We start from the raw sequence: 26,398 nt of genomic DNA, 5'->3' as shown, positions 1-26,398 counted from the left end.
TCTGAAAAACATTCTTCAAAAGCTGGGCTAACCCTACTTCTTAGAAGAACAGGCATCCTGGAATGTTTATAGCAGCAATGTCTACAACAGCCAAACTATGGAAAGAACCTAGATGTCCATCAACAGATGAATGGATAAAGAATATGTGATATATACACACACACACACACACACACACACACACACACACAATGGAATACTATGCAGCTGTCAAAAGAAATGAAATCTTGCCATTTGCGACGACGTGGATGGAACTAGAGGGTATTATGCTGAGCGCATAAGTGAATCAGAAAGACAATTATCATATGATCTTCCTGATATGAGGAATGTGAGAGGCAGAGTGGGGGGGTTTGGGGGTAGGTAAGGAAAAAATCAAACAAGATGGGATCAGGAGGAGACAAACTGTAAGAGACTCTTAATCTCATGAAACAAACTGAAGGTTGCCGAGGGAAGTGGGGTGTGGAGAGGGTGGTTGGGTTATGGACCTTGGGGAGGGTATGTGCTATGGTGAGTGCTATGAAGTGTGTAAGCCTGACGATTCACAAACCTGTACCCCTGGGGTAAATAATACATTATATGTTAATAAAAATAATTAATTTTAAAAATAAAATAAAACACCAAAAAAAAAGAGGAGGAGGAGGAGAAGAATGTGCATCCTGCTGGGTGAGGGGAGCACCAGGGTCCCCTTCGCTCTCTGCAAATGAAACCTTCTACTCTACAGATTTGGCTGCCAGGAGCTACAGCAACCGCCAGGGGGCACCAGAAAGTTCTGTCACACATTCAATCAACAAACAGTTTTTAAAGAGAGTTTCTTCAAGGTTTGTATTTCCACAAATACAAAAAGTCATGATGAGTCCCCCCCGCGTCAAAAATAGGGTGTTTATCCTGCAATTTATCCCTTGCATACCAATGAGCGATATATGAAGGAGAGGGAAGACTTCCAACTTCTCAGAAGCCACAAAAGAATAGGCTCAGAACCATGGCGTTTGGAGTAAAGAATGCATGCCCAGGAGAGTCAGGATTCCAGCCAGCAGAAGGTAAGAGAAGTATGGAAGAATTCGATTTCATCCTCCCTCAGTCCCTGTGTTCCTTTCTCCGACATGTACTATAAGTTGGTATCAGATGACTCTCATTTTATCCCACCCACCAAAGGAGTCGCCTGAAGAAACCATCTCACCTCAGACCAACGGCCGCCAAGAACTAAGCGGATGGTGGATGGCGCCCCCTGGTGGGAGGACTTCAGAACAGCGCCTTCTACCTGGCAAGAAGCAAGTGAAAGAGGCCAGCCAGCTCCACACCTTCCTCCCTCTCCCTCTCTTCCCCGCTGCTCCCCTCCCCCACGGCTGTTGTCAGCTACTTTTGAAATTTGGACACATCTCTTGTTCCTAATCTTGTCCTCAAGGGAAGTTTCCAACAACCACTTCAGGTATCAACTGTAAAGGTGGTCCATGTTCTTCAGAACTTGACTTGTGTTCCCAAATGTCATCACTACGGCCACTGGACTTGTACCAGGAACCGTGGCCTCACACACATGGAACCAGTGGATGCGCGGGTTTGCGAAGGCAAAGTAAGGAATGGGGGAAGGGACTGGACTCGGAAATGCTTAAAAGGTGAGTCTCTCAGGTAAAATGTCAGTCATCTTCCCATCAATACTTCATGCCTAAGCCTTCCTAGTTTTATTTTCTCAAACCCCTATTTAAGAACAATTTTGATGTAGCCATAGAAACATAACATTTTGCAGTTGTTAGGAAAGCAAGACTCACAGACAAAAATAATTCTGCGGAGAAACCCAGGAAAAGCATTCTATCTGCTCTGTGTAAATGCAATAGAGTAAATGGGTATTTATCTACAGGATGGGCAGGACAGTGTTTCTCAAACATTTACTTTGCTGAAACCATGTTATCACCAGGGACCAAGCCATAAAAACTTATTTTCTAGCAGATAAACGGAAGCCTCTGCTGGTTAATGAGTTGCCTATGTAGCCAACCGACTCTGGAAATGACTGGTAATTTTGTTTCTTCTGCTTCAGCAAGGTGCATTAGACTGAATCCCAGCTCCACAACTTACTGGCTCTTTTTTTTTTTTTTTTTTTTTTTAATTTATTTTACAGATCACAAGTAGGCAGAGAGGCAGGCAGAGAGAGAGAGGAGGAGGAGGCAGGCTCCCTGCTGAGCAGAGAGCCCGATGCGGGACTTGATCCCGGGACCCTGGGATCACGACCTGAGCCGAAGGCAGAGGCTTTAACCACTGAGCCACCCAGGCGCCCCCAATTTACTGGCTCTTAACCTCCTCCAGGTTTCTTAACTTTGTCTAGGCCTCAGTTTATCTCACTGTAAAATTGAGATAATAATATCTACTTCATAGGGTATAGGAAAGGATTTTTTTTCAAACATTTATTTATTTTAAAGACAGAGTACATGAAAGCAGGGGAAAGAGCAGAGGGAGAGAGAGAGAATCTCAAGCAGACTCCCCCTAAGCACAGACCCCAACATGGGGCTCAATCCCATGACCCCGAGATCACGACCCCATGACCCTGAGATCATGAACTGAGCTGAAACCAAGAGTTTCAGCTCAGGTCATGAAGTCAGGTCAAACCAAGACACTCAACTGACTGAGCCACCCAGGGGCCCCAGGCCTAGGAAAGAGTTAAAGAAGATAATGCATTTGCTTCAGGATCCCTGACACTCCTAACTTTTATATATTGTATATATGTGTATTTTCATTTGGAAAAAGTTGACATTTTTTATAGGTTCACATGACATTTTATCATATTATCAAGGGATCTGTGATCCAAAGGAGTTTTAAGAGCTGGTGCTCGAGAGCACAGCATCTTTGTAAGATTCCTAGGGGCTCTCATCCTTACCAGTGACATACCACGCTGTTGGGCTTTTATGGGGACTTGTAGTAGGAGACAAATGTGTGAGTTAAATTAGAAACAGAACTAGCCTGCTTTCAGAAAATAGATATGACTCCAAAGTTTCTGTGTAATACCCCTAAATTTAAGCAAGTCAAATATGATTTCTTTTGCCTACAATTGTTATTAATAGCATTTGCAGCAGGCACACCACAAGATTGGTCAAAGCAAAATTGTACTATGTCCAGGCAATATATATCTATATTATATATATATATATAATATATATAATATTATATATATTATATATATTATATATATATATAAAATCTCCACAGTATCCTTAGCATTGAGAATTCTGAAAATGAAGAAATGTCAGTGTGAGGAATGTTCTTACTCTTTGGATTTACCAAGTCTCTACAGGTAGAAGAGCTGGCAGATAAAGGATGAGTAGAGAATAGTGGTTAATCATGAATAGTGGTTAATCATTTGCCATTCCTTTTATAAACCCGCAAGGACTTTATATCATATTACCATGAAATATAAAGTCTAGACTGTCCAAGGAAAGTGTGTGACAGCATGCAGATGACTTGAGAGGATCTGAAGGCACTACTGTTTCCAAACAGGAAGACAAACTTTTTAAAATGAAACCTTCAGGGGCGCCTGGGTGGCTCAGTGGGTTGAGCCTCTGCCTTCCGCTCAGGTCATGATCTCAGGGTCCTGGGATGGAGCCCCGCATAGGGCTCTCAGCTCAGCAAGGAGCCTGCTTCTCCTTCTCTCTCCTACCTCTCTGCCTACTTGTGATTTCCCTCTCTGTCAGATAAATAAATAAAATCTTAAAAAAATATAACAAAACAAAATGAAACCTTCAAATGAACCACAGATTGACCTACGCCAGTGTAAAATCTATGAAAAAAGGTCAATTGTGAATATTCTTTTTTCCCAAGTTCCACATATCCCCCCCGCCTCCATTCCCAAAGTCACCTCCACTCTCCTCTGACTCTCTGGCAAATGTCTTGCCTCCCAAATTATAAATGAATACTCAGATTTTAAATATTTAAAAATGCTTTTCTCTGCTCTTATAAATTCCTACATAAATAATAAATGATATTCACAGGGCCTGAACACAAGAAGTTAGTCAGTTAATATTTGTTGAATGGATAAGAATGGAAAGAGAAAAACCAACAAGTGTTAAACAGAAGGAGAGAGAGGTTATAATACTCAATTTTTAAAAAAATATTTTATTTTATTTACTTATTTGAGAGAGAGAGAGAGAGAGAGACAGAAAGTGACAGAAATAGCAAGAGAGAGCATAAGCAGGGAGAAGAGGGAGAAGCAGGCTCCCATTGAGCAGGAAGCCTGATGTGGGGCTTGATACCAGGACCCTGGGATTGTGACCTGAGCCAAAGGCAGATGCTTAATCGACTGAGCCACCCATGCACCCCTAATACTCAATTTTTAAAATGTTATTACAATCTGTGGGAAAAGAGGGATTATTTAATGCAGGTTTTCCTCAATTTACAACAGGTTACGTCCTGAAGAACCCATTGTAAGTCGAAAATATCATAAGTCAAAAATGCATACGCCTAAACTATGGAACACCACAGCTTAGCCTAGTCAACCTTAAATGTGCTCCGAACACTCACATTAGCCTACAGTTGGGCAAAATCCCCTAACACAAAGCCTACTTCATAATAAAGCGTTGAACATCTCCTGTAACTGACTGAACAGTGTACTGACGGAGAGAAACAGAAGGCTGGTCCCCGTAGCCATAGGCCACCCTCGTGACCGTGGGGCAGATCGAGGCCTGGGGCTCCCTGACGCTACCCAGCTTCATCAGAGAGGATCATCCTGCCTAAGGCAGGACCAAAACTCAAAACTCGAAGTATGGTTTCTACTGGACATATGTGGCTTTTATACCACCATCAACTTGAAAAATCCTAAGTCAAACCATAGTAAATCAGGGACTGTCTGTACTTAAGACTAGTACCGGAGTAACTGGCTAGCTTTTTTGAAAACAACAAACAAACAACAACAACAAAAAAACATTAAAGCCTTACCTTCACTAATGATTCTAGAAATTTCAGATAGAATAAATGGCTTATTAAAAAGAAAACTACGGGCGCCTGGGTGGCTCAGTGGGTTAAGCCGCTGCCTTCGGCTCAGGTCATGATCTCAGGGCCTTGGGATCGAGTCCCGCATCGGGCTCTCTGCTCAGCAGGGAGCCTGCTTCCCTCTCTCTCTCTCTCTCTCTCTGCCTGTCTCTCTGTCTACTTGTGATCTCTCTCTGTCAAATAAATAAAAAATAAAATCTTAAAAAAAAAAAGAAAACTACAAGAAGAAAATAGTTATCTCATCTTGGGATAGGGAAGAACTTATTAAGCATAAAAGCAGTGGAAGAAACCCTACAGGAAAACATGATAGGTTTATTTATATTAAAAAGTAACAGGACTACTAAACGTAATGTGGTATTCTGGATGGGATTCTGCAATAGAAAAAGGCTGCATTCATTCATTCACTCATTTTAAAGATTTTATTTATTTGTCAGAGAGAGAGAGCTCGAGCGAGCGCACAAGCAGGGGGAACATCAGGCCAAGGGAGAAGCAGGCCCCCTGGTGAGCAAGAAGCTTGACCCAAGAATCGATCCCAGGATCCTGGGATCATGACCTAAAAGGAAGGCAGACCGTTAACTGAATAATCATGAATTATGTCATCATGAATTATGACATTCCCACACAATAAAAATAACATATATAAAAAAAAGGAAAAGAATATCAGATAAGAACTAAGTAAATCTGTATAAAGATAGATTTCAGTTAATATATCAGCTATGGTTTCATGAATTATAACAAATACTATACTAATATGAGATACTGATAATAGGGAGACTCTGTGTGGGATCTACAGGAACTCTCTAAGTCTGCTGAATTTTTCTGTAAATCTAAAACTGTTCTAAAATAAAAAGTTAATTTACTAAATACCTTCCCCATGAGGCACCTGGGTGACTCAGCTGGTTAAGCATCATACTCTTGGTTTAGGCTCAGGTCAATCTCAGGGTTGTGAGACCCTGTGTTGGGCTCTGTGCTCAGCAGGGAGTCTTTTCCGAGACTCACACTCTCTCTCTCTCTCTCCCCCTCCCACCCCCACGCATGAGCACATGCTCTCTCTCAAATAAATAAACAAACAAATCTTTAAAAAATACCTCCCTTTCCAGGGGCGCCTGGGTGGCTCAGTGGGTTAAAGCCTCTGCCTTTGGCTTGGGTCATGGTCCCAGGGTCCTGGAATCGAGCGCTGTATTAGGCTCTCTGCTCAGCGGGGAGCCTGCTTCCTTTCCTATCTCTCTACCTGCCTCTCTGCCTACATGTGATCTTTGTCAAATAAATAAATAAAAATCTTTTAAAAAAGAAAAAAGATTTTAAAAAATACCTCCCCTTCAAAACAATAAAAAAATGGTAGACAAGGGTTATTAGATTTGTATGACATAACAGCTAGGCATATAAATCTCTGGATTCAGGCTGTCTAGGTTTAAATTTCAATTTTATCACTCATGAGCTATGAGACCTCGGGCAAATTGTTAAATCTCTCATGTATAAAATAGGAATTTAAAATCGTACTTACTTTATAGGGCTATTTTGAGAATCATGTAAGTTAATGTATGTTAAGACATTAACATTCTCCTAGCACACAGCAAGCACTCAATAGATGTTAGCTGACCTCATCATATAAAGAACCCTCACAAATAAATATGAAAAAAATTAGTATTTCAGTACAAATTGGTCAACAGAAATAAATTAAAAATTACAGTTGGCTAATAACATATGGAAAAAAGTCCACTCTCACTGATAATGGACACAAAAATTAAATCAAGATTATATATTTTTTTCTTATCAAACTGGCAAAGATTCAAAATGATAGTGCCCAGCATTGGAAAGAATGTTACACTGCTGAGGAGGGGGAAGGAGTGTAATCAATACTAAATTGGGGGCAATAATTTGACAATATACAGTAATATATATAACATATAACAAAACATTCAGAATGTTCACATTCTTTGATCCTATAATTAAACTTCTAGGAAAGTATCCTAAATCATTAATCAAAGATGTACAATGAATTATAAGGATATTTACTAACTGTATTATTTACATGAGTAAGAACAGTTACCAACCTAAATGTCAACCATTTAGGAAAAAACTGAATAAACTATAGTACATGTAGATAATGTACCCTCTCAGTATAATGATACAGAGAAATGTTAATAATGTTAAGTCAAAAAATCAGAATATACAACACAGTGTAACCCCACTTTTGAAAAATATATTTACTGGGAAAAAAGAGAGAGTAATATGTACCAAGATATTAACAGTCATCTCTGGGTAATGAGATTATGAATGATTTATTTTCTTTATAGATTTCTGGGTCTGGTACATGTTACAACAAGGATGAACCTTGAGGACATGATGCTGAGTTAAGTAAGCCAGACACCAAAGAACAAATACTGTATGCTTCCAGTTACAGGAGGTACCCAGAATAGGCAATAGAGACAGAAAGCAGAATAAAGGTTACCAGTGGCTAGGAGAGGGGAGGATGAGGAGTTATTGCTTAATGGGTGCAGAGTTTCTGTCTGGGATGCCAAGAAAGGCCTGGAAATGGGTATTTGTGATGGTCACACAACACTGTGAACATACTTAATGCCACTTCATTTTAAGTGAACACTTAAAAATGATTTAAATGGTCAATTTTATGTTATGTGTATTTCACCACAAGAAAAAAAATGCCACGAGAGCCTGAGTGAGCTTCCTCAGAAGATGGGCCTCCACGTCCTGTGGCCATTTGGATGCGGCCAGTTCATCTCCTGACCTTGGGTTAACAAATTCTTGCACCCTGCAGCCCACTGTCTACAAACCAACTCAGACATTACACCTCCTGGCTGGGCTCAGAGCTCAACTCGGGGCTGGATCCCCAAGATCACAAGCTGAGCCGAACTCAAGAGTTGGATGCTTAACCAAATGAGCCACCCAGGTGCCCCTTCTCTTCTTGATTTTTAGTACAAACATGTACCAGCTGGGAGAAGTTGTGGGGGGGAAGTGGAGGTTGGGCACAGTTGGTCACAGAATTGAAAAGAGGGAAGAAATTGTGGAACAAAATTATACCTGAACCTCCTTAGAGTTTCAATTCTTGATAGACCAACTACTTTATCTTTTAATGATTTTTCAGAGAGAGATTTTTCTTCCCTTATTAACCTTGTTACTATCTGAATTACCCCCAGGGTCTAGAAGTTGTGATCACTAAACTCAACATATACACACAAATAATCCCCTTGTCTTTCCAATTCTGACCATTTCCTTTTGTGCTGGCCTCACAGGGAATGGAGCCATTTAAACATGGGTATTTAAAAAATATCTATAACAATTGGGAACTTAATTATATTTTTTAAAGATGTTATTTATTTATTCGACAGAGAGAGACCACAAGTAGGCAGAGAGGCAGGCAGAGAGAGAGAGAGAGGAGGAAGCAGGCTCCCTGCCAAGCATAGAGCCCGATGCGGGACTTGATCCCAGGACCCTGAGATCATGACCTGAGCCGTAGGCAGAGGCTTAACCCACTGAGCCACCCAGGTGCCCTGGGAACTTAAATATTTTTAATGACAAGAAAAATTGCAATGGTTTTCAGAAATATTATTTCCCAAATTTACTTATTTTGAGCCCTGTGTGTCTAAAACCTCAAAGCCAGAGCTTCCTTTTCAGGTCAGGAACATCCTTCCCATGGTGACTTGCCCATCAAGAGGCACTTGAGTTTAATTGTTGCTGATTTTGCAATTCACTAGAACCTTGTAGAACCTGTAATTAATTCACGTGATCAGGAAGGCCCATGGCAAAACCACTCCAGACCTTAGAAACTCCTCCTAACAGTGCCACTGTCCTATCCCATGATGATGTTCAAATGCAAACAAAGATTGGTCTAGAAATTTAGTAAGGAGTGACAGCAGGTACATATCTTGCATTCCAGGCAGACAAGTTCAACAAGCTGTAGATGAATTAGTCACACGCTGGATTCCCTAATGAATAACAGGCTCTGTTTATGTCATTCTTCAAATCTCTCCACAAATCTGCCAAAACCACCTAAGGAATCAGAGGTTTCAAACATCTCACCAAACTGCCATATTCCCAAACACACATCCGTCCTCTGGATAGTGCTCTTTCTGGAAAATGTAAATTAACTGAGGAAAAAAAAAAATTAACTCAAGAGAACTACGGTCTTGCTTCTTCTCTAAGAGGCCTTGCTGAACTATGACACACGTCAACCTTCTCTTCAGAAAAGACCCTGCCTTCTTCAAAAATATATATCCCAAAGAGCCCAGCATAGCCTCTGGTTTATAGGTGCATTTACATAGAAACATTGTAATAACTCAGGTAGGGGCTCTTAGCAAGTACTATGTGCTGCACTGATACATACCACTTCAAAAAGTAGTTAACAGCTACTGTCATTTTACTTATTTAATTATTTATTTTTTAAAGATTTATTGGAGAGCGCATGTGTCCACACAAGGTGCGGGGGTGGGGTGGGTTGTTGCAGAGGGAGAGAATCTCAAGCTGACTCTGGGCTTGACCTCACAACCCTGAGATCACCACCTGAGCCAAAATCCAGAGTGGCTGCTCAACAGACTGAATGACACAGGTGCCCCACGATTACTGGCATGTTAAAGATGTAGAAATTCTACCCCACAGAAGAATTAACTGATTGTTTTCCAAGGCTTCCCAAGCTAAGCTAGTAGGCGAACTAGCTGGGATGCCCACCCAGGTCTGCCTCGCTCGATAGGTGCTGTTCCTAATCACCATATCGTGCAGCCTCCCTGAAGAAATGAAGTAAAATCTCCCCTGCTTCTTACCAAAGCCAGCAATTTTGTTTCCTTGGGTTTGGGGAAGGTAGACAGCTACAATTTTTAATTGTAATGAGCATATTCTTAAAATTGGGCATTTCTTCAGCCAGACTGTGCACAGGAACTCAGGAAAACAAACAAACAAAAGCCAGACATTTCTTTTCATGTACATCCATACTTCTTTATATTTCACAACAGATTTCTGCTATGAGGGAGTTATCTGGTTAATTTTAATACTTGATTAAATTATTCTGCAATATTAATGGTGACCATCCTGAAACATAATTTCTCCCTCAAAAGACAAAGGCCTGTAGTAACGCTTTCCTTCTGGGATTTTCATGTATTTATTTTTTTAAGGAACAATAGATTTTGAAAATGCAACTGAAAAGGCTTGAGTAGGAGACTTCCTTGAGGTCAGCGTTATCCACTACAGCCACATGTCCGGCAGGAAATCTGCGGCCGGGTGACATTAACAATGAATCCCCCACTCTCTCAGACCCTATAGAGACTTGTGGCTTCTACAGCTAAATAAGGCAGGGCTTGGATAAAGGGCATACTTTTAGCTTTTCATATTACAGGCATGGAGTCTCATATTTCTAGTCATTGACCTGGTGCACACCAAGTGGTTTGCAGTGTGGTCTGCACACTCTGGGACCTAATAATCCTGTCACTGCCTACAGGAGTTTATGTGCTTCTTAATGTATTCAGTTGAGTAGAGAAGGACGTCTCTGGGCTGTATTCCCAGGTGAAGAGCAAAGATGGGTTTTATGTTGATCATATTTAGGCTAGCTTTGCTAAATATCTAAGGTCCACGTAAGAACCTCACTGGAAGAGAGATCTTTTCTATCTATTGCTAAGCCACTGGCTAATCTAACAATCAAATTCCTCACCCTAGCCACTGAACCTTACAAGGAAAGCACTGAGTTCAACATGCTAGCAGTGAATGATTCCAATTTTTACTTTCAAATTACACAGTTAACATGTCCACAAAGATTAAATTGTCAACTTTTATCCTTGACTAAAACAATATATTTCTTAGAGATAAAACTATAACTTGTCTTTCATATATACCTGATTTTATGTCACCTTCAGAACAGCATGTGAAGTGGACGTTGTTTTCATTCCCATTTTACAAATAAGGAAACAGACACAGAGAGGTTAAGGAACAGATAAAAGATCTCCAGCTATTAAGGAGCAGAGCCTAGAATTAAACCCAGGGCTCTATGCTTCCAGAACTCTTAAATTCATCTCAATGTTACACTGCTGCTTGTGTTTGCTTTTTAAAAGATTAAATTGAGGGGCACCTGGGTGGCTCAGTGGGTTAGGCCGCTGCCTTCGGCTCAGGTCATGATCCCAGGTCCTGGGTTCGAGCCCCACATCGGGCTTTCTGCTCAGCAGGGAGCCTGCTTCCTCCTCTCTCTCTGCCTGCCTCTCTGCTTACTTGTGATTTCTCTCTGTCAAATAAATAAAATCTTTAAAAAAAAAAAAAAGATTAAATTGACTTTGTCAATTTCCTCTTTGTAGGTACTAAGCATTGCTAATTCAGATTTCTCCCTTATTCAGGAAGAATTAGAGAACAAAAAGTGAGATGTATTCTGCCAGCTGAGACAAAAGCTGGCTTCCTAAGATAGCCCCAACTCTCCTGTAGAAGGCGGCTGCAAGAGCTCTAGAGTCAGCCGACCTGCGTTCAGGTTTCTAGCCATGTGACCTTGGACAAGTCACTTAACCTCTCTGCCCTTCAGTTTTCTCATCAGTAAAATGAGGGCAATGAGAGAAACTAACTGGATGTTCTTGGGGATTAAATAACAGAGTAAGTGTTTTGCACATTTTACACGCTGGATAATTCTCAGCTATCTATATGATTAGCTTCCTGAGCTAAGTTCCGTGACCATAATCATCAGGAGGCATAACTAACATGTCTATCATGTGGAAATTCAGAAAGCTACTTTGCCTCGGAAAGATCACCAAAAAGATGACCAAAGAATGACCAAAAAGGGGGCGCCTGGGTGGCTCAGTGGGTTAAAGCCTCTGCCTTCGGCTCAGGTCATGATCCCAGGGTCCTGGGATTGAGCCCCACATCGGGCTCCCTGCTCAGCAGTGAGCCTGCTTCCCCCTCTCACTCTCTGCCTGCCTCTCTGCCTACTTGTGATCTCTGTCTGTCAAATAAATAAATAAAATCTTAAAAAAAAAAAAAAAAAGAATGACCAAAAAGCCCTCCCAGGGCCCAGGCTACACATGCGAAGCCTAAGTGTATCTTTCTCAAATGAAAAAACTTCATCATTGGCTGAATTAAAATACAGTATGGATTCCTCAACATGACCTCACCTCCAAGATACAGACGCGTTCTAAAATTATTTTTAATTAAAAGCTTAATGATTGTTGGGTTCCCAAGGCGCTCTCAGTGCATCCTCTCTGACGAGAAGCATGGCCACCTTTCCAACCGTGCAGCTCACTTGCTCTAAATCACGTTCTCTAAAAATGTTCCTTCGCAGCTTGCATTTCAGTTACTTGGTGTCCCCAATTGTTTTTGTCCCAGAACAAAAGCCTAATTGCTGCTGCTACAATACAGCCCTTTTTCTGAGATCATCATGAAACCCTCGGAGCGAACAAGAGAGGGAGTTCTTAGGAGCAGCAAGCACTGCATCCAAATTCCTGAACTCCGAAGGCCAGCACTGACTGGCCAGATTACCGGAGCCTCGAGCTCCTTTCTGATTATCTGCACCCCCCCCCCCCCCCCCCCCTGCAAATAGCTGTCTCGCGAATACTTCGGAACTCTTTAGGACACGTGTGTTTTCCTGCTTGGACAAGTTCGGGAAAAATCGGGGTCCCCTTCTCCCACCCGCGCTGCGTGAACAGGCACAGGGCAGCGGCCCCGCCTGGGCGCGACTGTGTCGCGGTGGGGTCGTGGCCGGGCGCCCCGGGACCCCGCAGGGCCAGGCTCGGGGCGGGACGTCCCACCAGGCCACCCCGGATCCCTCGGTCCCCGAGGGCGCGGGCGGGAGCCCCAGCTTCCCAACCCCGGAGGGGCAGGCGCCGTGCGCTCGCATCCCGGGCTGGCACGCAAACCCCCAACGGCGACCCCGTGGAGGGCTCGGGACTCACGCGCTCTCTCGGGCTGTCGGGGGCTTGTCCCCGGCCGGCTCGCGGCCCCGCGGGCTCTGAGAGTGCGAGCCTCCCATAGCTCGGAGCTCGGCGCCCTGGCTGCGCCCGCCGGTGCTTCGCGGCGCGCCGGCCGGACCCGACCCTGGGCGGGGAGGAGGGGCAGAGCGGGGGAGGAAGGGTGGGGCGGTGGCGTGGTGGGGCGGGCGGGTGGCGGGGAGCTGGGCCTCAGGGTCCCGGCCTCGGGGAAAGCCGGCTAAAGGGCGTTGCTCGAGGCGCCGCCAACTTCGCCGCCAATTGCAGGGCTCGGCCTGCACCGCGGCCGGGGACTCCCGCCCCGGGAGATGCTGAGCGCCCGGCTCCCGCCGGGGCCCCACGACGCTTCCGGGGGGGATGCGGGCCCCGCACTCCCAGCAGGGAAGTCCCTTGGCGGCGAACCAAGACAGGTGGAGGGGGTGGGAGGCCTGGGCGCACCTCGAGGGCCCCGCGGACCGCGAGCCGTCGGCGTCTGCCCGCCAGGCCCCGGGGCGGTCGGCGGCGCCGGGGGAGTCCCTGCTCCAGGCGAGGGGGGCGGCTCTGCAGGGAAGCACCGGTAGGGGGGGTTGGGGGTGGGGTGTGTGTGTGTGTGTGTTTCGGGATCCCGAGACCGGTGGGTGTGTGTGTGTGTGTGTGTGTGTGTGTGTGTGGATCCCGAGACCGGTGGGGGGTGGGGTGTGTGTGTGTGGGTGTGTGTATGTATCTCCCGAGACCGAGGCTGCCTTTCCTAGCGGCCTCCGCACCGCAGCTTCTCCGGAGAGCGAGACCAGGGCAGAGCCATGGGGAGAGACGGGTTTATCCCGGTTCTGCCCACGACTAGCTGGGTGACTTGGGACAAATTACTTCACCCTCAGCGAGTCTTTGTTTTCTTCATCTCTAAAATGAGGGGGTATGTTCATTTTTATCTCTAAGGTCCCTCTGGTTCTGATATTCAGTTTGGAATAACTTCTCTTCCAAACTCTGTCTTAGGGGAAAATGCCCCCATCGTCCCGTCGCACCTGTGATCCACCTGATGATATACCTAATAACTAACTCCCTTTGCAGAATATTTCATGCCCTCGCTCACCCACCCCCATCTCCTACATCCCTCCTCTCCAGCCATCTCTTCTCCGTCCCAGTGTTTTGTCTTGCTTGTTTTTCAACAAAGATTGGAATGCCCTTTTCTGCTAACACCTATTTAGCCTTCCAGACCACCTCAGACCTCCATTCTGTAACACTATCCTGCATCCTGATAGTACTTTTGTTGTTGTTGTTGTTACTGCCTGTTTCTTCCATTAGAATGTAAACTCTGGGGGCACCTGGGTGGCTCAGTGGGTTAAAGCCTCTGCCTTCGGCTTGGGTCATGATCCCAGGGTCCTGGGCTCTCTGCTCAGTGGGGAGCCTGCTTTCTCCTCTCTCTCTCTCTGCCTGCCTCTCTGCCTACTTGTGATCTCTCTCTTTCTGTCAAATAAATAAAATCTTAAAAAAAAAAAAGAATGTAAACTCTGCAAAGACAGGGAATTGTTTTGTTTCCCCTGTTCGCCCAACACTGCCTGGTGCATCATTGACACTAATAATTGTTGATAAATGCACGATATCGTTTTCCTCCCCCAATGTTCCCACACCATGTGTTAATTCCTCTAACATAGCACTTACCGATCTTATTTTGTAATTATTTCTTTACTTACCTGTCTTTCCACTAGAATATTAGTTCTATAATTCTTGTCATAAGCTCTATGCAAGCTTAGTACCTGGAACAGTGCCTGTATCCTGCCTTATACACTATAAGTGTTCGATGAATGAATGAATGAATGGGACTGTGGCAAAGCACACAGAATGGTGTTCAATATTAACTTTGTTCTTGACTGGAAGCTTTAGGCAATAAAGACGTTTGTGCCTACATTTTAATGTTTCCAGAAAGGGTGGGAAAACTCATAAGGGAGACTTCTTTTTACAATGGATCCTTTTTTATGTCGAATTTTGACTTCCTGTTTATACATTATCTTTACTCTAACCTAGCCAGAGGGTTTTGATGCTGCCACATTGCAGGCATATACAGGCAGAGTATTGGGGAATGGGAAAATAAACATTAATTAGTAAAAGTGTAGTGAGACTGGGAATTGAGATCGTGTGGGAAGGATTTCAAATAGCTGAAGCAAAGTTGACTCTTGGCAGATGATTTAAAAAGGCTTACATTCTCCACATGTTCTGTCTGGAATAGTTTGGCAATGTGATTGAAGTGCCATTGATAATGCAAACATAACCCAGTCAGAGCCATGGTCCCTTTCAGAGGAGCACTCAGCCTCTCCTAGTGAGAAAGGTCTTTATTCCCAGTGGATCCTTCCGAGGGGAAAACAGAAGGGGAAGGGAAGGAAGGGGAAATTTTCTTTCTACTGGACAGATAAGGTGGGCTGTTGGGGGGAAGTTTTATTATTATTAGCGGAGAAAGGCACAGGGTAACATTACTAAACATCACTTTTGTTTAAAAGAAAAGGGAAGAGTGAAGCCCACACCCCATTGTGATGCAGAGAAAGCAAGACAATGAAGCGGAAAAGAGTCTGCAAAATAATGAGAAAGTTTGTCTGTAGGGGGCCAAAGAGCATGTCTGCATAGATGCCTGTGTTTACTGATTTTGCCGCCTTGATTGGAACAGAGACATGGGCAGCTGGGGCTCCAGACCCAGGGGAGTGAAGACAGTGAAGGTGAAGTCTTATCTTTTGGGAAGTAAACTTAGGAAACTTCCCCACTTTTCAGGGAAAATGCCCAGGATAGACCTGAGAGACCCAAAGAGCCCTCTTTCCCCCAGTGTATTATGACCGGCTCTTCACATGGAAGCAAAGCCAAGTTCTGTTTCCCTATCTCTGAGCTGGCTGCAGATCTCCCACAGAGGAATAGGCTCTGGGATATCTACAAATCCTCTGCTTAATGTCTCCTTGTAGATCTCTTGATCTACAAATCCTCTTGCCTAATGTCTCTTCTGGCTTTTTTTTTTTTTTTTTTCTTCTGGCTTTTTATATTTCAGTTGGAATGTAACATTTAAAAGTTCAGCATCGTGGGGCGCCTGGGTGGCTCAGTGGGTTAAGCCGCTGCCTTCGGCTCAGGTCATGATCCCAGGTCCTGGGTTCGAGCCCCACATCGGGCTTTCTGCTCAGCAGGGAACCTGCTTCCTCCTCTCTCTCTGCCTGCCTCTCTGCCTGCTTGTGATCTCTCTCTGTCAAATAAATGAATAAAATCTTTAAAAAAAAAAAAAAGTTCAGCATCGCTAATGAAGATATAGAAGGGTTACCATGCAATCCGAGTCCTCCTCTGAGGAAAATTATTAAACAGATGGAAGTACTTCCTCTCCCTCTGTGTGGTTCTGCAGTTGTGTGCTCAAAGGCCTGTGATAAGTTGTGGATGACCGTGCTGTCATCTGACCCACTGACCAAGAGAGTAAGGCCAGTTGTGGGGCTCAGAACTGTTCACACAGCTGAGGAGTTGTCCTTCAAGGGGAAGGCAGGAGGATAACAGCTGGACACCACTTGCTGTTATATTTGATATGGAATAAAGGGAGAAGAGAGCCTTTTGACTGTTTTATGGTTTCCTGCAGTTTCTGCCTAAAATGCCCAGAGACGGAGAAGAAGGAGAAGAGGAGAGGAGGGAGGCAGCCGGCATTTTGCAGCCCCTGGGCAGCAGGCTGCTAAACATGATGGCCAACTGGGATCAAAGGAGATCTATGGCCTGGGATGGAGTCTTGGAAGGGTAGTATTTGATGTCCAGTGTTAAGGTTTCCATTTTGCATTGTAATTCTCTCAGTAGGCGTTTCTTTAAACATTGAAAAAAGAGCAAAGAAAGAAAATTTAAGAAATGGAAATTTATGATTGCCCCCTATGTTGCAAAATACACTCGTCAATGTCAAACCCTACCCCTAGAATGCTGCTTAGGCTCCATAGAAGGATGAAAGCCAGCATTTAGTAGATACCGGGGGCTTTGCTTAGGGCTTCATGAAAGTGACCGCACTTAGTCCTCATAATACAGGGAAATGATAACAACAGTAGGTAACAGTTTTTTGAGTACTTTTTATATGTCAGACTGTTTGGAGTGCTTTAGATTTATTCACTCATTTAATGTCCATTACAATGTTTAAAGGCACTTTAGTATCCTCAGTTTACAAATGAGTAAAGTGAAGCAGGGGAAGGTTAAACATTCCCAAGGCCACACAGCTACAAAACGGCAGAGCTAGGCGTAGAAGCCAGGTAGGTTAGCTCAGGAGTTATAACACAGAGCTTAGCCTCTGTACTGTATTTCCTTAATTTTTACACTGTGCATCCCATTTTAAGATGAAGAAACTGGAGTTTAGATAGGTAAGTAGTGTGTCCAGTATTTAAACCCAGTTCTGTCTTGATCACAAAGATTATGTTCAACATGGGTTTCCCTCCTCAGCAATCATGCCAAATGATTGTTACCCTTCATAGTAGCCATCCTGGGAAATCACATGCTTATCTCAGAGTTGCACCACCTTTCTGTTTTTGGAAGTTACTGAAATGCTAATTTATAAGCCAAAAGGATAAAATTAGGTTTACTCCATATTGTTAGTAAGGGCCACATAGTCTTTCTGCAAGAGCCACATATTTTTCTTTCTTTTTTTTTTTAAGATTTTATTTATTTGGTTTTTTTTTATAGATTTTATTTATTTATTTGACAGACAGAGATCACAAGTAGGCAGAGAGGCAGGCAGAGAGAGAAGGGGAAGCAGGTTCCCCACTGAGCAGAGAGTCCCATGCGGGGCTCGATCCCAGAACCCTGGGATCATGACCTGAACCGAAGGCAGAGGCTTTAACCCACTGAGCCACCCAGGTGCCCCAAGAGCCATATATTTTTCTTGAAATTAGGTAGCGTAAGTGCTCCAACACTCTTTTCTTCTTTCTAGTTTTAGTTATTCTCGGTTTTCCTCCCATAAAAACTTTAAAATAAATTTGTAGATTTCTTAAAAAAAAAATACCTTGTCTGGATTTCCATAGGGATTACACTAAATCTATTGACTAATTTAAGGAGGACTGATAGTTTAACAACATTGAGGCTTCTAATCCATGAACTTGGTATAGCCCTGTTTATGGAGATCTTGAATTTCCCATAATGTTTTATAGTTTTCAATCTATAAGTCTTATACTTTGTTTGCTAAATTTATTCCTAAAGGTTTTTATGTTATTTTTAAGTGGTTTTTTTGTTTTGTTTTGTTTTTTACAGTTTCTATTTATTCATTTGAGAAAGAGAGAATGAGAAAGCATGAGTGGTGGGGAGAGGCAGAATGAGAGGGGAAAAACAAACACCCTGTTGAGCAGGGAGCCCCATGTGGGGCTTGATCCCAGGACTCTGGGATCATGACCTGAGCCAAAGGCAGATGCTTAACTGAAGAAGCCACCCAGGCATTCCTTTATGCTGTTGTTTTTTTTTCCCTTCCACAACAAGGAAAATGTTATTTAATTCCTTTATGCTATTTTAAATGGAGAAATAAAATTGATTACTGTATATTGTTTTTTTTTTAAAGATTTTATTTATTTATTTGACAGAGAGAAATCACAAGTAGGCAGAGAGGCAGGCAGAGAGAGAGGAGGAAGCAGGCTCCCCACCGAGCAGAAAGCCCGATGCGGGGCTCGAACCCAGGACCTGGGATCATGATCTGAGCTGAAGGCAGCGGCTTAACCCACTGAGCCACCCAGGCACCCCAGAGATTCGCACTTCTTTTTTTTTTTTTAAAGATTATTTATTTATTTATTTATTTGACAGACAGATTACAAGTAGGCAGAGAGGCAGGCAGAGAGAGAAAGGGAAGCAGGCTCCCTGCCAAGCAGAGAGCCCGACATGGGGCTCGATCCCAGAACCCTGGGATCACGACCTGAGCCGAAGGCAGAGGCTTTAACCCACTGAGCCACCCAGGCGTCCCTGATTACTGTATATTGTATCCTGCAACCTTGCTAAATTCATTATTATTTCTAATAGGTTTTTTTTTGTGTGTGTGTGGATTCCTTAGGGTTTTCTGTATGTCACTTGCAAATAAAGTTAGTTTTACTTCTTTCTTTATACTCTGTATAGCAGTGCCTAGCTCTGACTAGGCACTTTCATGCAATATTAAATAAAAGTCGTTAGAGCTAACATCTTGGCCTTTTCCCTGATCTTAGGTAGAAAGCATTGAATTGTTCACATTGTAGCATGACATTAGCTGTCATCTTTTGTAGATTGCCTTAATCAAGTTGGGAAGTTTGCTTTTATTTATAATTTGCCGAGATATTTTTAATGATAAAAGGTACTCAATTTCAAAAAATTATATTTCTGTACTTATTAAATGATCATATTATTTTCCTCATATTAATTTATTGAATTACATTGATTGATTTTCAGATATCAAGCCAAACTTGCATTGTCCCTTGATTGTGGCATATAATCTTTTGATATGCTGCTAGATTTGATTTGATAATACGTTGTTGAGGATTTTTGCATCTATATTCATGAGGCATGTTGATCTGTAGTTTTCTTTCTTAAGATGTTTTCATCTGATTTTGAAAGCAAGATAATAGTAAATCACAAAACACGTTGGAAAGTATTTCCTCCTCCTTTATTTTCTGGAAGAGTTTTTGTAGGATTGGTATTATTTCTTCTTTAAATGTTTAATAGAATTCACCAGTGAAACCATCTGACCCAGAAGTTTTTTGGTCAGAATGTTAAATTCTAAATCTCATTTCTTTGTCATAAGGCTATTCAACCATTCTGTTTCTTCTTGAGTCAGCTTTGTAATTTATATCTTTTCCAGAATGGGTCCATTTCACCTAAATGGTCATATTTAATGGCAAAAGATGCTCAGATTACTAATAATGGAGGATTTGGAGCACCTGGGTAGCACCTCAGTTGGTTGGGCATCTGACTCTTGGTTTTGGCTCAGGTCATGATCTCATGGGTAGTGACTCAGGGATGATCTCATGGATAGTGAGATCATCCCTGAGTCAGACTCTGTGCTCAGCGGGACTCTGCATGAAGATTCTCTCCTTTTGCCCCTCCCCCCCAGATAGATAAATAAATCTTTAAAAATTAAAAAAATAATAATGATGGAGTGTTCTTCTTTTAATGTTTGAAGGATCTGTAATGGAGTCCTCTCTTTCATTACTGATATGGCAATTTCTTTCCTTTTTTTCTTTCTTTCTTCCTTGGTCAGCTGCGATTGAGATTTATCAATTTTATTGTTTTTTTCAAATGACCAACTTTTAGTTTTATTAATTTTTCCCTTTTTTCCCTGTTCTCTATTTCATTGACTTCTGTCTTATCTTCATTATTTCCTTCCTTCTGATTGCTTTGTGTTTAATTTGCTCCTTTTTCTAATTTTTAAAGGTAGAAACTTAGATGGAAAGGTAAAAAATTGACTTAAGAGCATTCTTTTATCTCATAGGCATTCAGAGCTATGACTTATTTCCCTCTAGGTATGAATTAACATATCCCACAAACTTTTATTATCATTCAGTACAAAATATTTTCTAATATCTTCTCATTTCTTCTTTAACTTATTGAATATTTAAAGTACATCATTTCCAAATATTTATGATTTTCCTAGTTATCTTACTGTTCTTGTTTCTAATTTAATTTAATTTTGGTCAAAGAACAAATTTAAAATTTACTGACACTAGAATCTTTTTAAAAAAATTTACCGAGTCTTGTTTATAGTCCAGAATATGTCTATCTATGTTTACCAACATATCATGTACACTTGAAAAGAATATACATTTTGCTGTTCTTGGGTGAATTGTTCTATAAATGTCAACTAGGTCAATGTGGTTGATAGTATTTTCTGTCTTTGCTGATTTTTGTTTGTTTACTCTATCAATTTCTGGGAGACATTAAAATCTCCAGCTATGATTACATATTTCTTCCTTTAATTCTGTTAATTTTTGCTTCATATATTTTGAAGCTGTTATTGAGCACAGACAAATTTGTGATTTTTATGTCACCTTGACTAACTAAAACTTTTATTATTCTGAAGTGCCCTTCTTTATCTTTGGTAATACATTTTGTTTCGAAATCTCTTTTGTTTGATACTAATATAGCCACTCCAGCCTTCTTATGCTTACTAATTACATGATATATCATTTTCTAGTCATCTATTTTTTTTAATCTGTCTCAGTCTTTATATTTAAAGTATGTCTATTTGTTTTTTTAAATAGACTTTATTTTTTAAAGCAATTTTAGGTCCACAGTTAAACTGAGCAGGAAGTATAGAGAGTTCCCTTGTACCCTCTTCCCCCAAACACACACACCCTCCCCAATATCAACATCCCACAACAGAGTGGTACATATGTTACAACCAACACTGACATCATTGTCACCCAAAGCCCATAGTTTACAGTAGGACTCACACTTGGTATTGTACATTCCATGAGTTTTAACAAACATATAACATGTATCCACCATTGTAGTATCATACAGAATAGTTTCACTCCTCTAAAAACCTCCTGTGTTCTGCCTATTCATCCTACCACCCCTTTCCCTGGCAATCAGATATTTTTACTGTTTTTGTAGTTTTGCGTTTTCTGGAACATCATAATAGGGTCGAACAGTATGTAGCCTTTCAGACTGGCTTGTCTTATTTAGTGCATTTAAGGTTCCTCCATGTCTTTTTGATGGCTTGATAACTTAACTCTTTTCAGCCCTGAATAATATTCCTTGCCTGGAGGTACCACAGTTTATCCATTCCCTGACTAAAGGACATCTTGGTTACTCAGGGGATCTTTGGCAATTATGAATACAGTTGATATAAACGTCACGTGAGGATTTTTGTTTGTACAAAAGTTTGGTTTTTTTTTTTAAAGATTTTATTTATTTATTTGACAGGGATCACAAGTAGGCAGAGAGGCAGGTAGAGAGAAAGGAAGGGAAGCAGGCTCCCTGCTGAGCAGAGAGCCTGATTCGGGGCTTGATCCCAGGACCCTGGGATCATGACCCAAGCCGAAGGCAGAGGCTTTAACCCATTGAGCCACCCAGGGACCCCTGTACAAAAGTTTTTAACTAATCTGGGTAAATACCAAGGAAAGTTTTTGCTGGATCATATCATTTATTTGTAAGGAACTACCAAACTATCTTCCAAAGGGGCTGGACCATTTTGCACTCCTACCAGCAATGGATGAGAGCTCCTGTTGATCCACATCCTCACCAGCATTTAGCATCACCGGTGTTCTGAATTTTCGCCATTCTGATAGGCATGCAGTGGTATCTCTTTCTTTTAATTTGTAGACTCCTGATGGCATACGATGTAGCACATCTTTCATATGTTTGTCATCTATATATCTTTTTCACAGAGGTGTTACATTTAGCCTTTTCAATCCATTTAAAAAGAATCATCAATTTTAGTCTTTTGATTGGAGTGTTTAGGTTATTAACATTTAATGTAATTATTGATATAGTTGGGTTGGGATCTATCATTTTACTTTATTTTATTTAGAGATTTTATTTATTTATTTGACAGAGAGAGAGAGACAGAGAGACCACAAGCAAGGGGAGTGGCAGGCAGAGAGAGAAGCAGGCTCCCTGCTGAGCAGGGAGAGTTTGGCAGAGAGCCCAACTCAGGGCTTGATCCCAGGACCCTGGGATCATGACCTGAGCCAAAGGCAGGCACTTAACCGACTGAGTCACCCAGGTGCCCTGGTTCTATGATTTTATATTTTTGTTTCCTACTTTTTTCTTTGCTTCTCCATTTCCCATTTCTTGACTTTTTAAAAATACTACTTTAATATTTCATAAATTCTTCCATTTTTGTTTTATTGATGGCCTTTTAGCTACAGTGTTTGCATTCTTATTTTAGCAGTTGACCTATAAATTACAAAATACATCCTTAACTTATCATAGCCCATTTAAAGTTAATAATGTACTTCTTCATGCAAATTCTGGAGATGAAAAGTGCAAATTTCTGAAAAAAATTTAACAGATGGACTTAACTACCAAATGGTATGTTAAATGAAAGAATAACAAACTTTAAGATAGATCAACCAAAATTACTCAAGTTCATGCCACACCAGAATCTATTTCCGTTTCCTCTTCAGTACCTTCTGGTAGTCACTTTATATATGATACCCAGATTTTAGAGTTAGTTTCTGCAAGGATGGTCATAATACCCAGAATGGTCCATAATATCCAGAGGTAGAAGCCCATATATTTTTCTTATGGGATGGTAATTCTCAGCTTTATCACCCACCTTACTCATCACAGTAGTCCTGAGTGACTGAGTTTCAAAAATCAAATCCACCTCCACAGGATGAAGACTCATCTAGAATACTGAAAATAATTTCCTATGTGCCCTGAAGACAATTTTAAGGGCATTGAGCAATGGAAGCATAATTGCACTAAATCTGTAATATCTTATGGTGACAGAGACTAATATTCCCCAATATGTGTTCTTCTCTTCTCTCTTAGTAAAACAAACGCATAGGAAACAACCCTGACTTTTAGCCATTAAGAATAATAACTACATTTCCCAGTCTCCGTTGCATATAGGGATGGCCATGTAACTAAGTTTGGGTCAATTCAATAAAGATGAAAGTGCTAAGTTCAACTTACATGAAGTATCATTAATGGGAGGTACTATGGGCTGAACGTTTGTGTCTCCCTCAAATTCGTATGTTGAATAATCCCCAACAGTGATGATATTAGGAGATGGAAACTTTGTGGGGGGGGTGTGCTTAACTCATGAGGATAGAGCCCTCATGAATGAGATTGGTGCCCTTATAAGAGGCTCCAGAGAGATTCCTTGTCCCTTCCACCATTTGAGGACAACAGCTAGAAAGCACTGGCTAATGACTCCGAAGAGAGCCTCACCTTTTGCTGGCACCCTGCTCTTGGACTTTCAGCCTCCAAAACTGTGAGAAATAAATGTATAAGCTACTCAGTCTATGATATTTTGTTATTTTGTTATAGCAGCCCAAAGAGACTAAGATAGGTAATGAGCCCTTTTTGGCTCTTTCTTTTCCCTGCTGGCTGGAATGTATGTAGATGGGATAGCTTGGTTCGTGTGGCCATACTTCTTGATGTTGAAGGAGCCTGAATTCATGATACCACGGAGCCCCTAAGTCTGCCCTACAGACCTTTTATATGAGAGAAAAAATAAACTTACATATTGCTTAACCACGAATATTTCAGATTTCTGCCAAGCAAATCCTAATTATATTCTGGTCATTAAATTATGGAGGAAAAAAAGTCCCATAACCCTGTAGTCGAACCATCTGTATTGGAAGAGTGCTAATGCTGAGTGACCCTACCAGCAATCATTCCACCTGCTTTCTAGATAAAGAGTGTGTGTAATTAGGGGCATCTTGGTGGCTCAGTCGGTTAAGTATCCAACTCTTGGTTTCAGCTCAGGTTATGATCTCAGGGTTGTGAGATCGAGCCCTGAGAATGGCTCAATGCTCAGCGGGGTGTCTGCTTGTCCCTCTCCCTCTGCTCCTCCCCCATCTCTTTCTCTCTCAGATTATCTGAAATAAATCAATAAAATCTTAATTTAAAAAAGAGTTTGTGGGGGCGCCTGGGTGGCTCAGTGGGTTAAAGCCTCTGCCTTTGGCTCAGGTCATGATCCTAGGGTTCAGGGATGGAGCCCCGCATCGGGCTCTCTGCTCAGCAGGGAGCCTTCTTCCTCCTCTCACTCTCTGCCTGCTTCTCTGCCTACTTGTGATCTCTGTCAAATAAATAAATAAAATCTTAAAAAAAAAAAAAGAGTTTGTGTAAATTAGCCCCTAACCCTAATGCTTTGTAGGGCTGAAGTGTAGCTTCTGCTGAATGTGTCCATAAAACCTGTCCCAGCCATCACTGCCACCCACGCAAATCTGTGCTTTATCCCAAATAAACTTCCTCCAACCAAATGTTTCCATTCTCTTCCTCAATCCTGCCCTGAGAGATTCATTTATCTATGCATTCATTTATTCATTCACTCATTCATTCAACAAAAACACACAGACACCTACCTTGATGTCTATCTTACTCTGAATTCACCTTTGCAACAATGTTGCGGAAGGCATGAGTTGCCTGACACCTTCCTCCAGCCTCACAATGACCCTGTTGACCCTAATTCCGCCTCACATCATTGTTACTGCACTGCCTAAACTCAACGAAAAAGTTAAAACTAAGACTGATTTCTAGAACAGAGCTGGAAAGGATCTCAGAGGTCATCTAGTTTCAGCTTCTTTTATTAATATGAGAGAACCGAGGCCCTGATACAGTTGAGACTTGCCCAAGGTTACAGAGACAAGTGCCAAACCTGCAACCAGGACTCAGATTTCCCCACTCTGCCCAGTCCTTTGTTCTTTCCTCGCTTCTTACTTCCTTCATTCACACTTAATCCAAATACAAAGATTACATATCTATTACTTTGATTAGAAAATATGAACGTTTTACTTCAAAAACCATCCCAGTTATACTCAGTGTCAAAGAAAGAAATTACCTTTGGTGATGTCTTTGAATTTATTCTCAGTTTACCCTGAAGAGTGAACATGCCAGCAACCCAGACCAGGACCTTTGCTCCGACTGGAGCCCTTGGGACTGAAGAAAATTAAGTCAGGTGAAAGTCACATGCTTATTTACAAGGTAGGTTTTCAGTGCAAGTTTCCAGCCAAATGCCTTTTGCCTAAGGCTAATTCTCAGAAATTCCTCTACAGTTCTCCCATTTTGTGTATCACAGTTCCCTTACACTTTGCACTAGCAAAGCTGACTTCTGACGTGCGCGCGCACACACACACACACACACACACAGTCTTTGTTCCCCGATTCAAGGTGATACAACTGTCATCCATAATAAGTGGGCGGTTTCCAGAAGAAAGTTTGTGCTTCAGACCTGTGATTCTGCCCTCCTACTGCGGGAACAGCTGCCAAGTTCACAGTCTCAATCTGTATTCTCCAGGAGAACAATGAAAGCACTTAAAAACAACAACAACAACAACCTAAAAAAACACCTTCTTTTGTTTTTATTTCATTTACTTGTCATTTCTATTCCTACATAATGGTTCTGGGACTATGCCCTTTGTGTGCTTTCTATTGATTTTGTTTTTAAGGCAGGATATTTTTTTGTGCCCTGACATTGTCTTCAGAGACAGAACCTGCCTGTAATTCAAACATCCTGGACCCAGTAACCTTGAGCGTCTTAGAACATTAACTCTTGGTACTTTTTTGGGTCTTAGCTAACTCAGGGGTAGAGACCTGGAGAAACCTTTGGGTATTTGTTTTTAAGTAATCTCTACATCTAACGTGGGGCTCAAACTCACAACCCTGAGGTCAAGAATCACATGCTTTACTGACTGAGGCAGCCAGGTGCCCCAACCTCTGGGTATTTAAACATGAATTCCAACACCGCTGTCTAGTGCTGAGGGTTGGAGAGTAGGGTGAGTATACTGTATTTCTACTCTCTGACCCAGCAGGCTCCAACGTTAGTCATTGCACCAAGAAATGAAAAAGAAGATAGAAAAAAAAAAGAAAGAAAGAAAGTTGGCAAGAGTCTTGAGGGTCTGGGTTCAAGGAAGTGCTTTAATTTGTGCGCATTAAATTTGGAATTA

At 41.9% G+C, this 26,398-nt stretch overlaps 1 protein-coding gene across 8 annotated transcripts in view; it reads right to left on the bottom strand.

Moving 5' to 3' along the window:
* The window catches only part of TACC1 (transforming acidic coiled-coil containing protein 1), a 118,139-nt gene that overhangs the window by 77,365 nt on the left and 14,376 nt on the right, over nucleotides 1-26,398 (bottom strand). For 2 of the 8 annotated variants that reach the window (XM_047717132.1, XM_047717133.1), the window contains exon 1: nucleotides 12,837-12,991. The exons of 2 other annotated variants lie outside the window; for them this stretch is intronic. Coding sequence is in view for 3 of the 6 variants with exons in the window: in XM_047717130.1 (XP_047573086.1) it covers nucleotides 12,837-12,913 (77 nt within the window). In the remaining 3 variants the exon portion in view is untranslated. Of the gene's footprint in view, nucleotides 1-12,836; nucleotides 12,992-26,398 lie in introns of those variants that run through there. 4 more of the 8 variants (XM_047717130.1, XM_047717131.1, XM_047717138.1 and 1 more) reach the window with 3 other exon arrangements.

This window comes from Lutra lutra, chromosome 2 (assembly GCF_902655055.1).
Source record: "Lutra lutra chromosome 2, mLutLut1.2, whole genome shotgun sequence".
Lineage (NCBI taxonomy): Eukaryota > Metazoa > Chordata > Mammalia > Carnivora > Mustelidae > Lutra > Lutra lutra.
The sequence above is the reverse complement of the archived record's forward strand: the minus strand, read 5'-3'. Positions and strand labels throughout refer to the sequence as shown.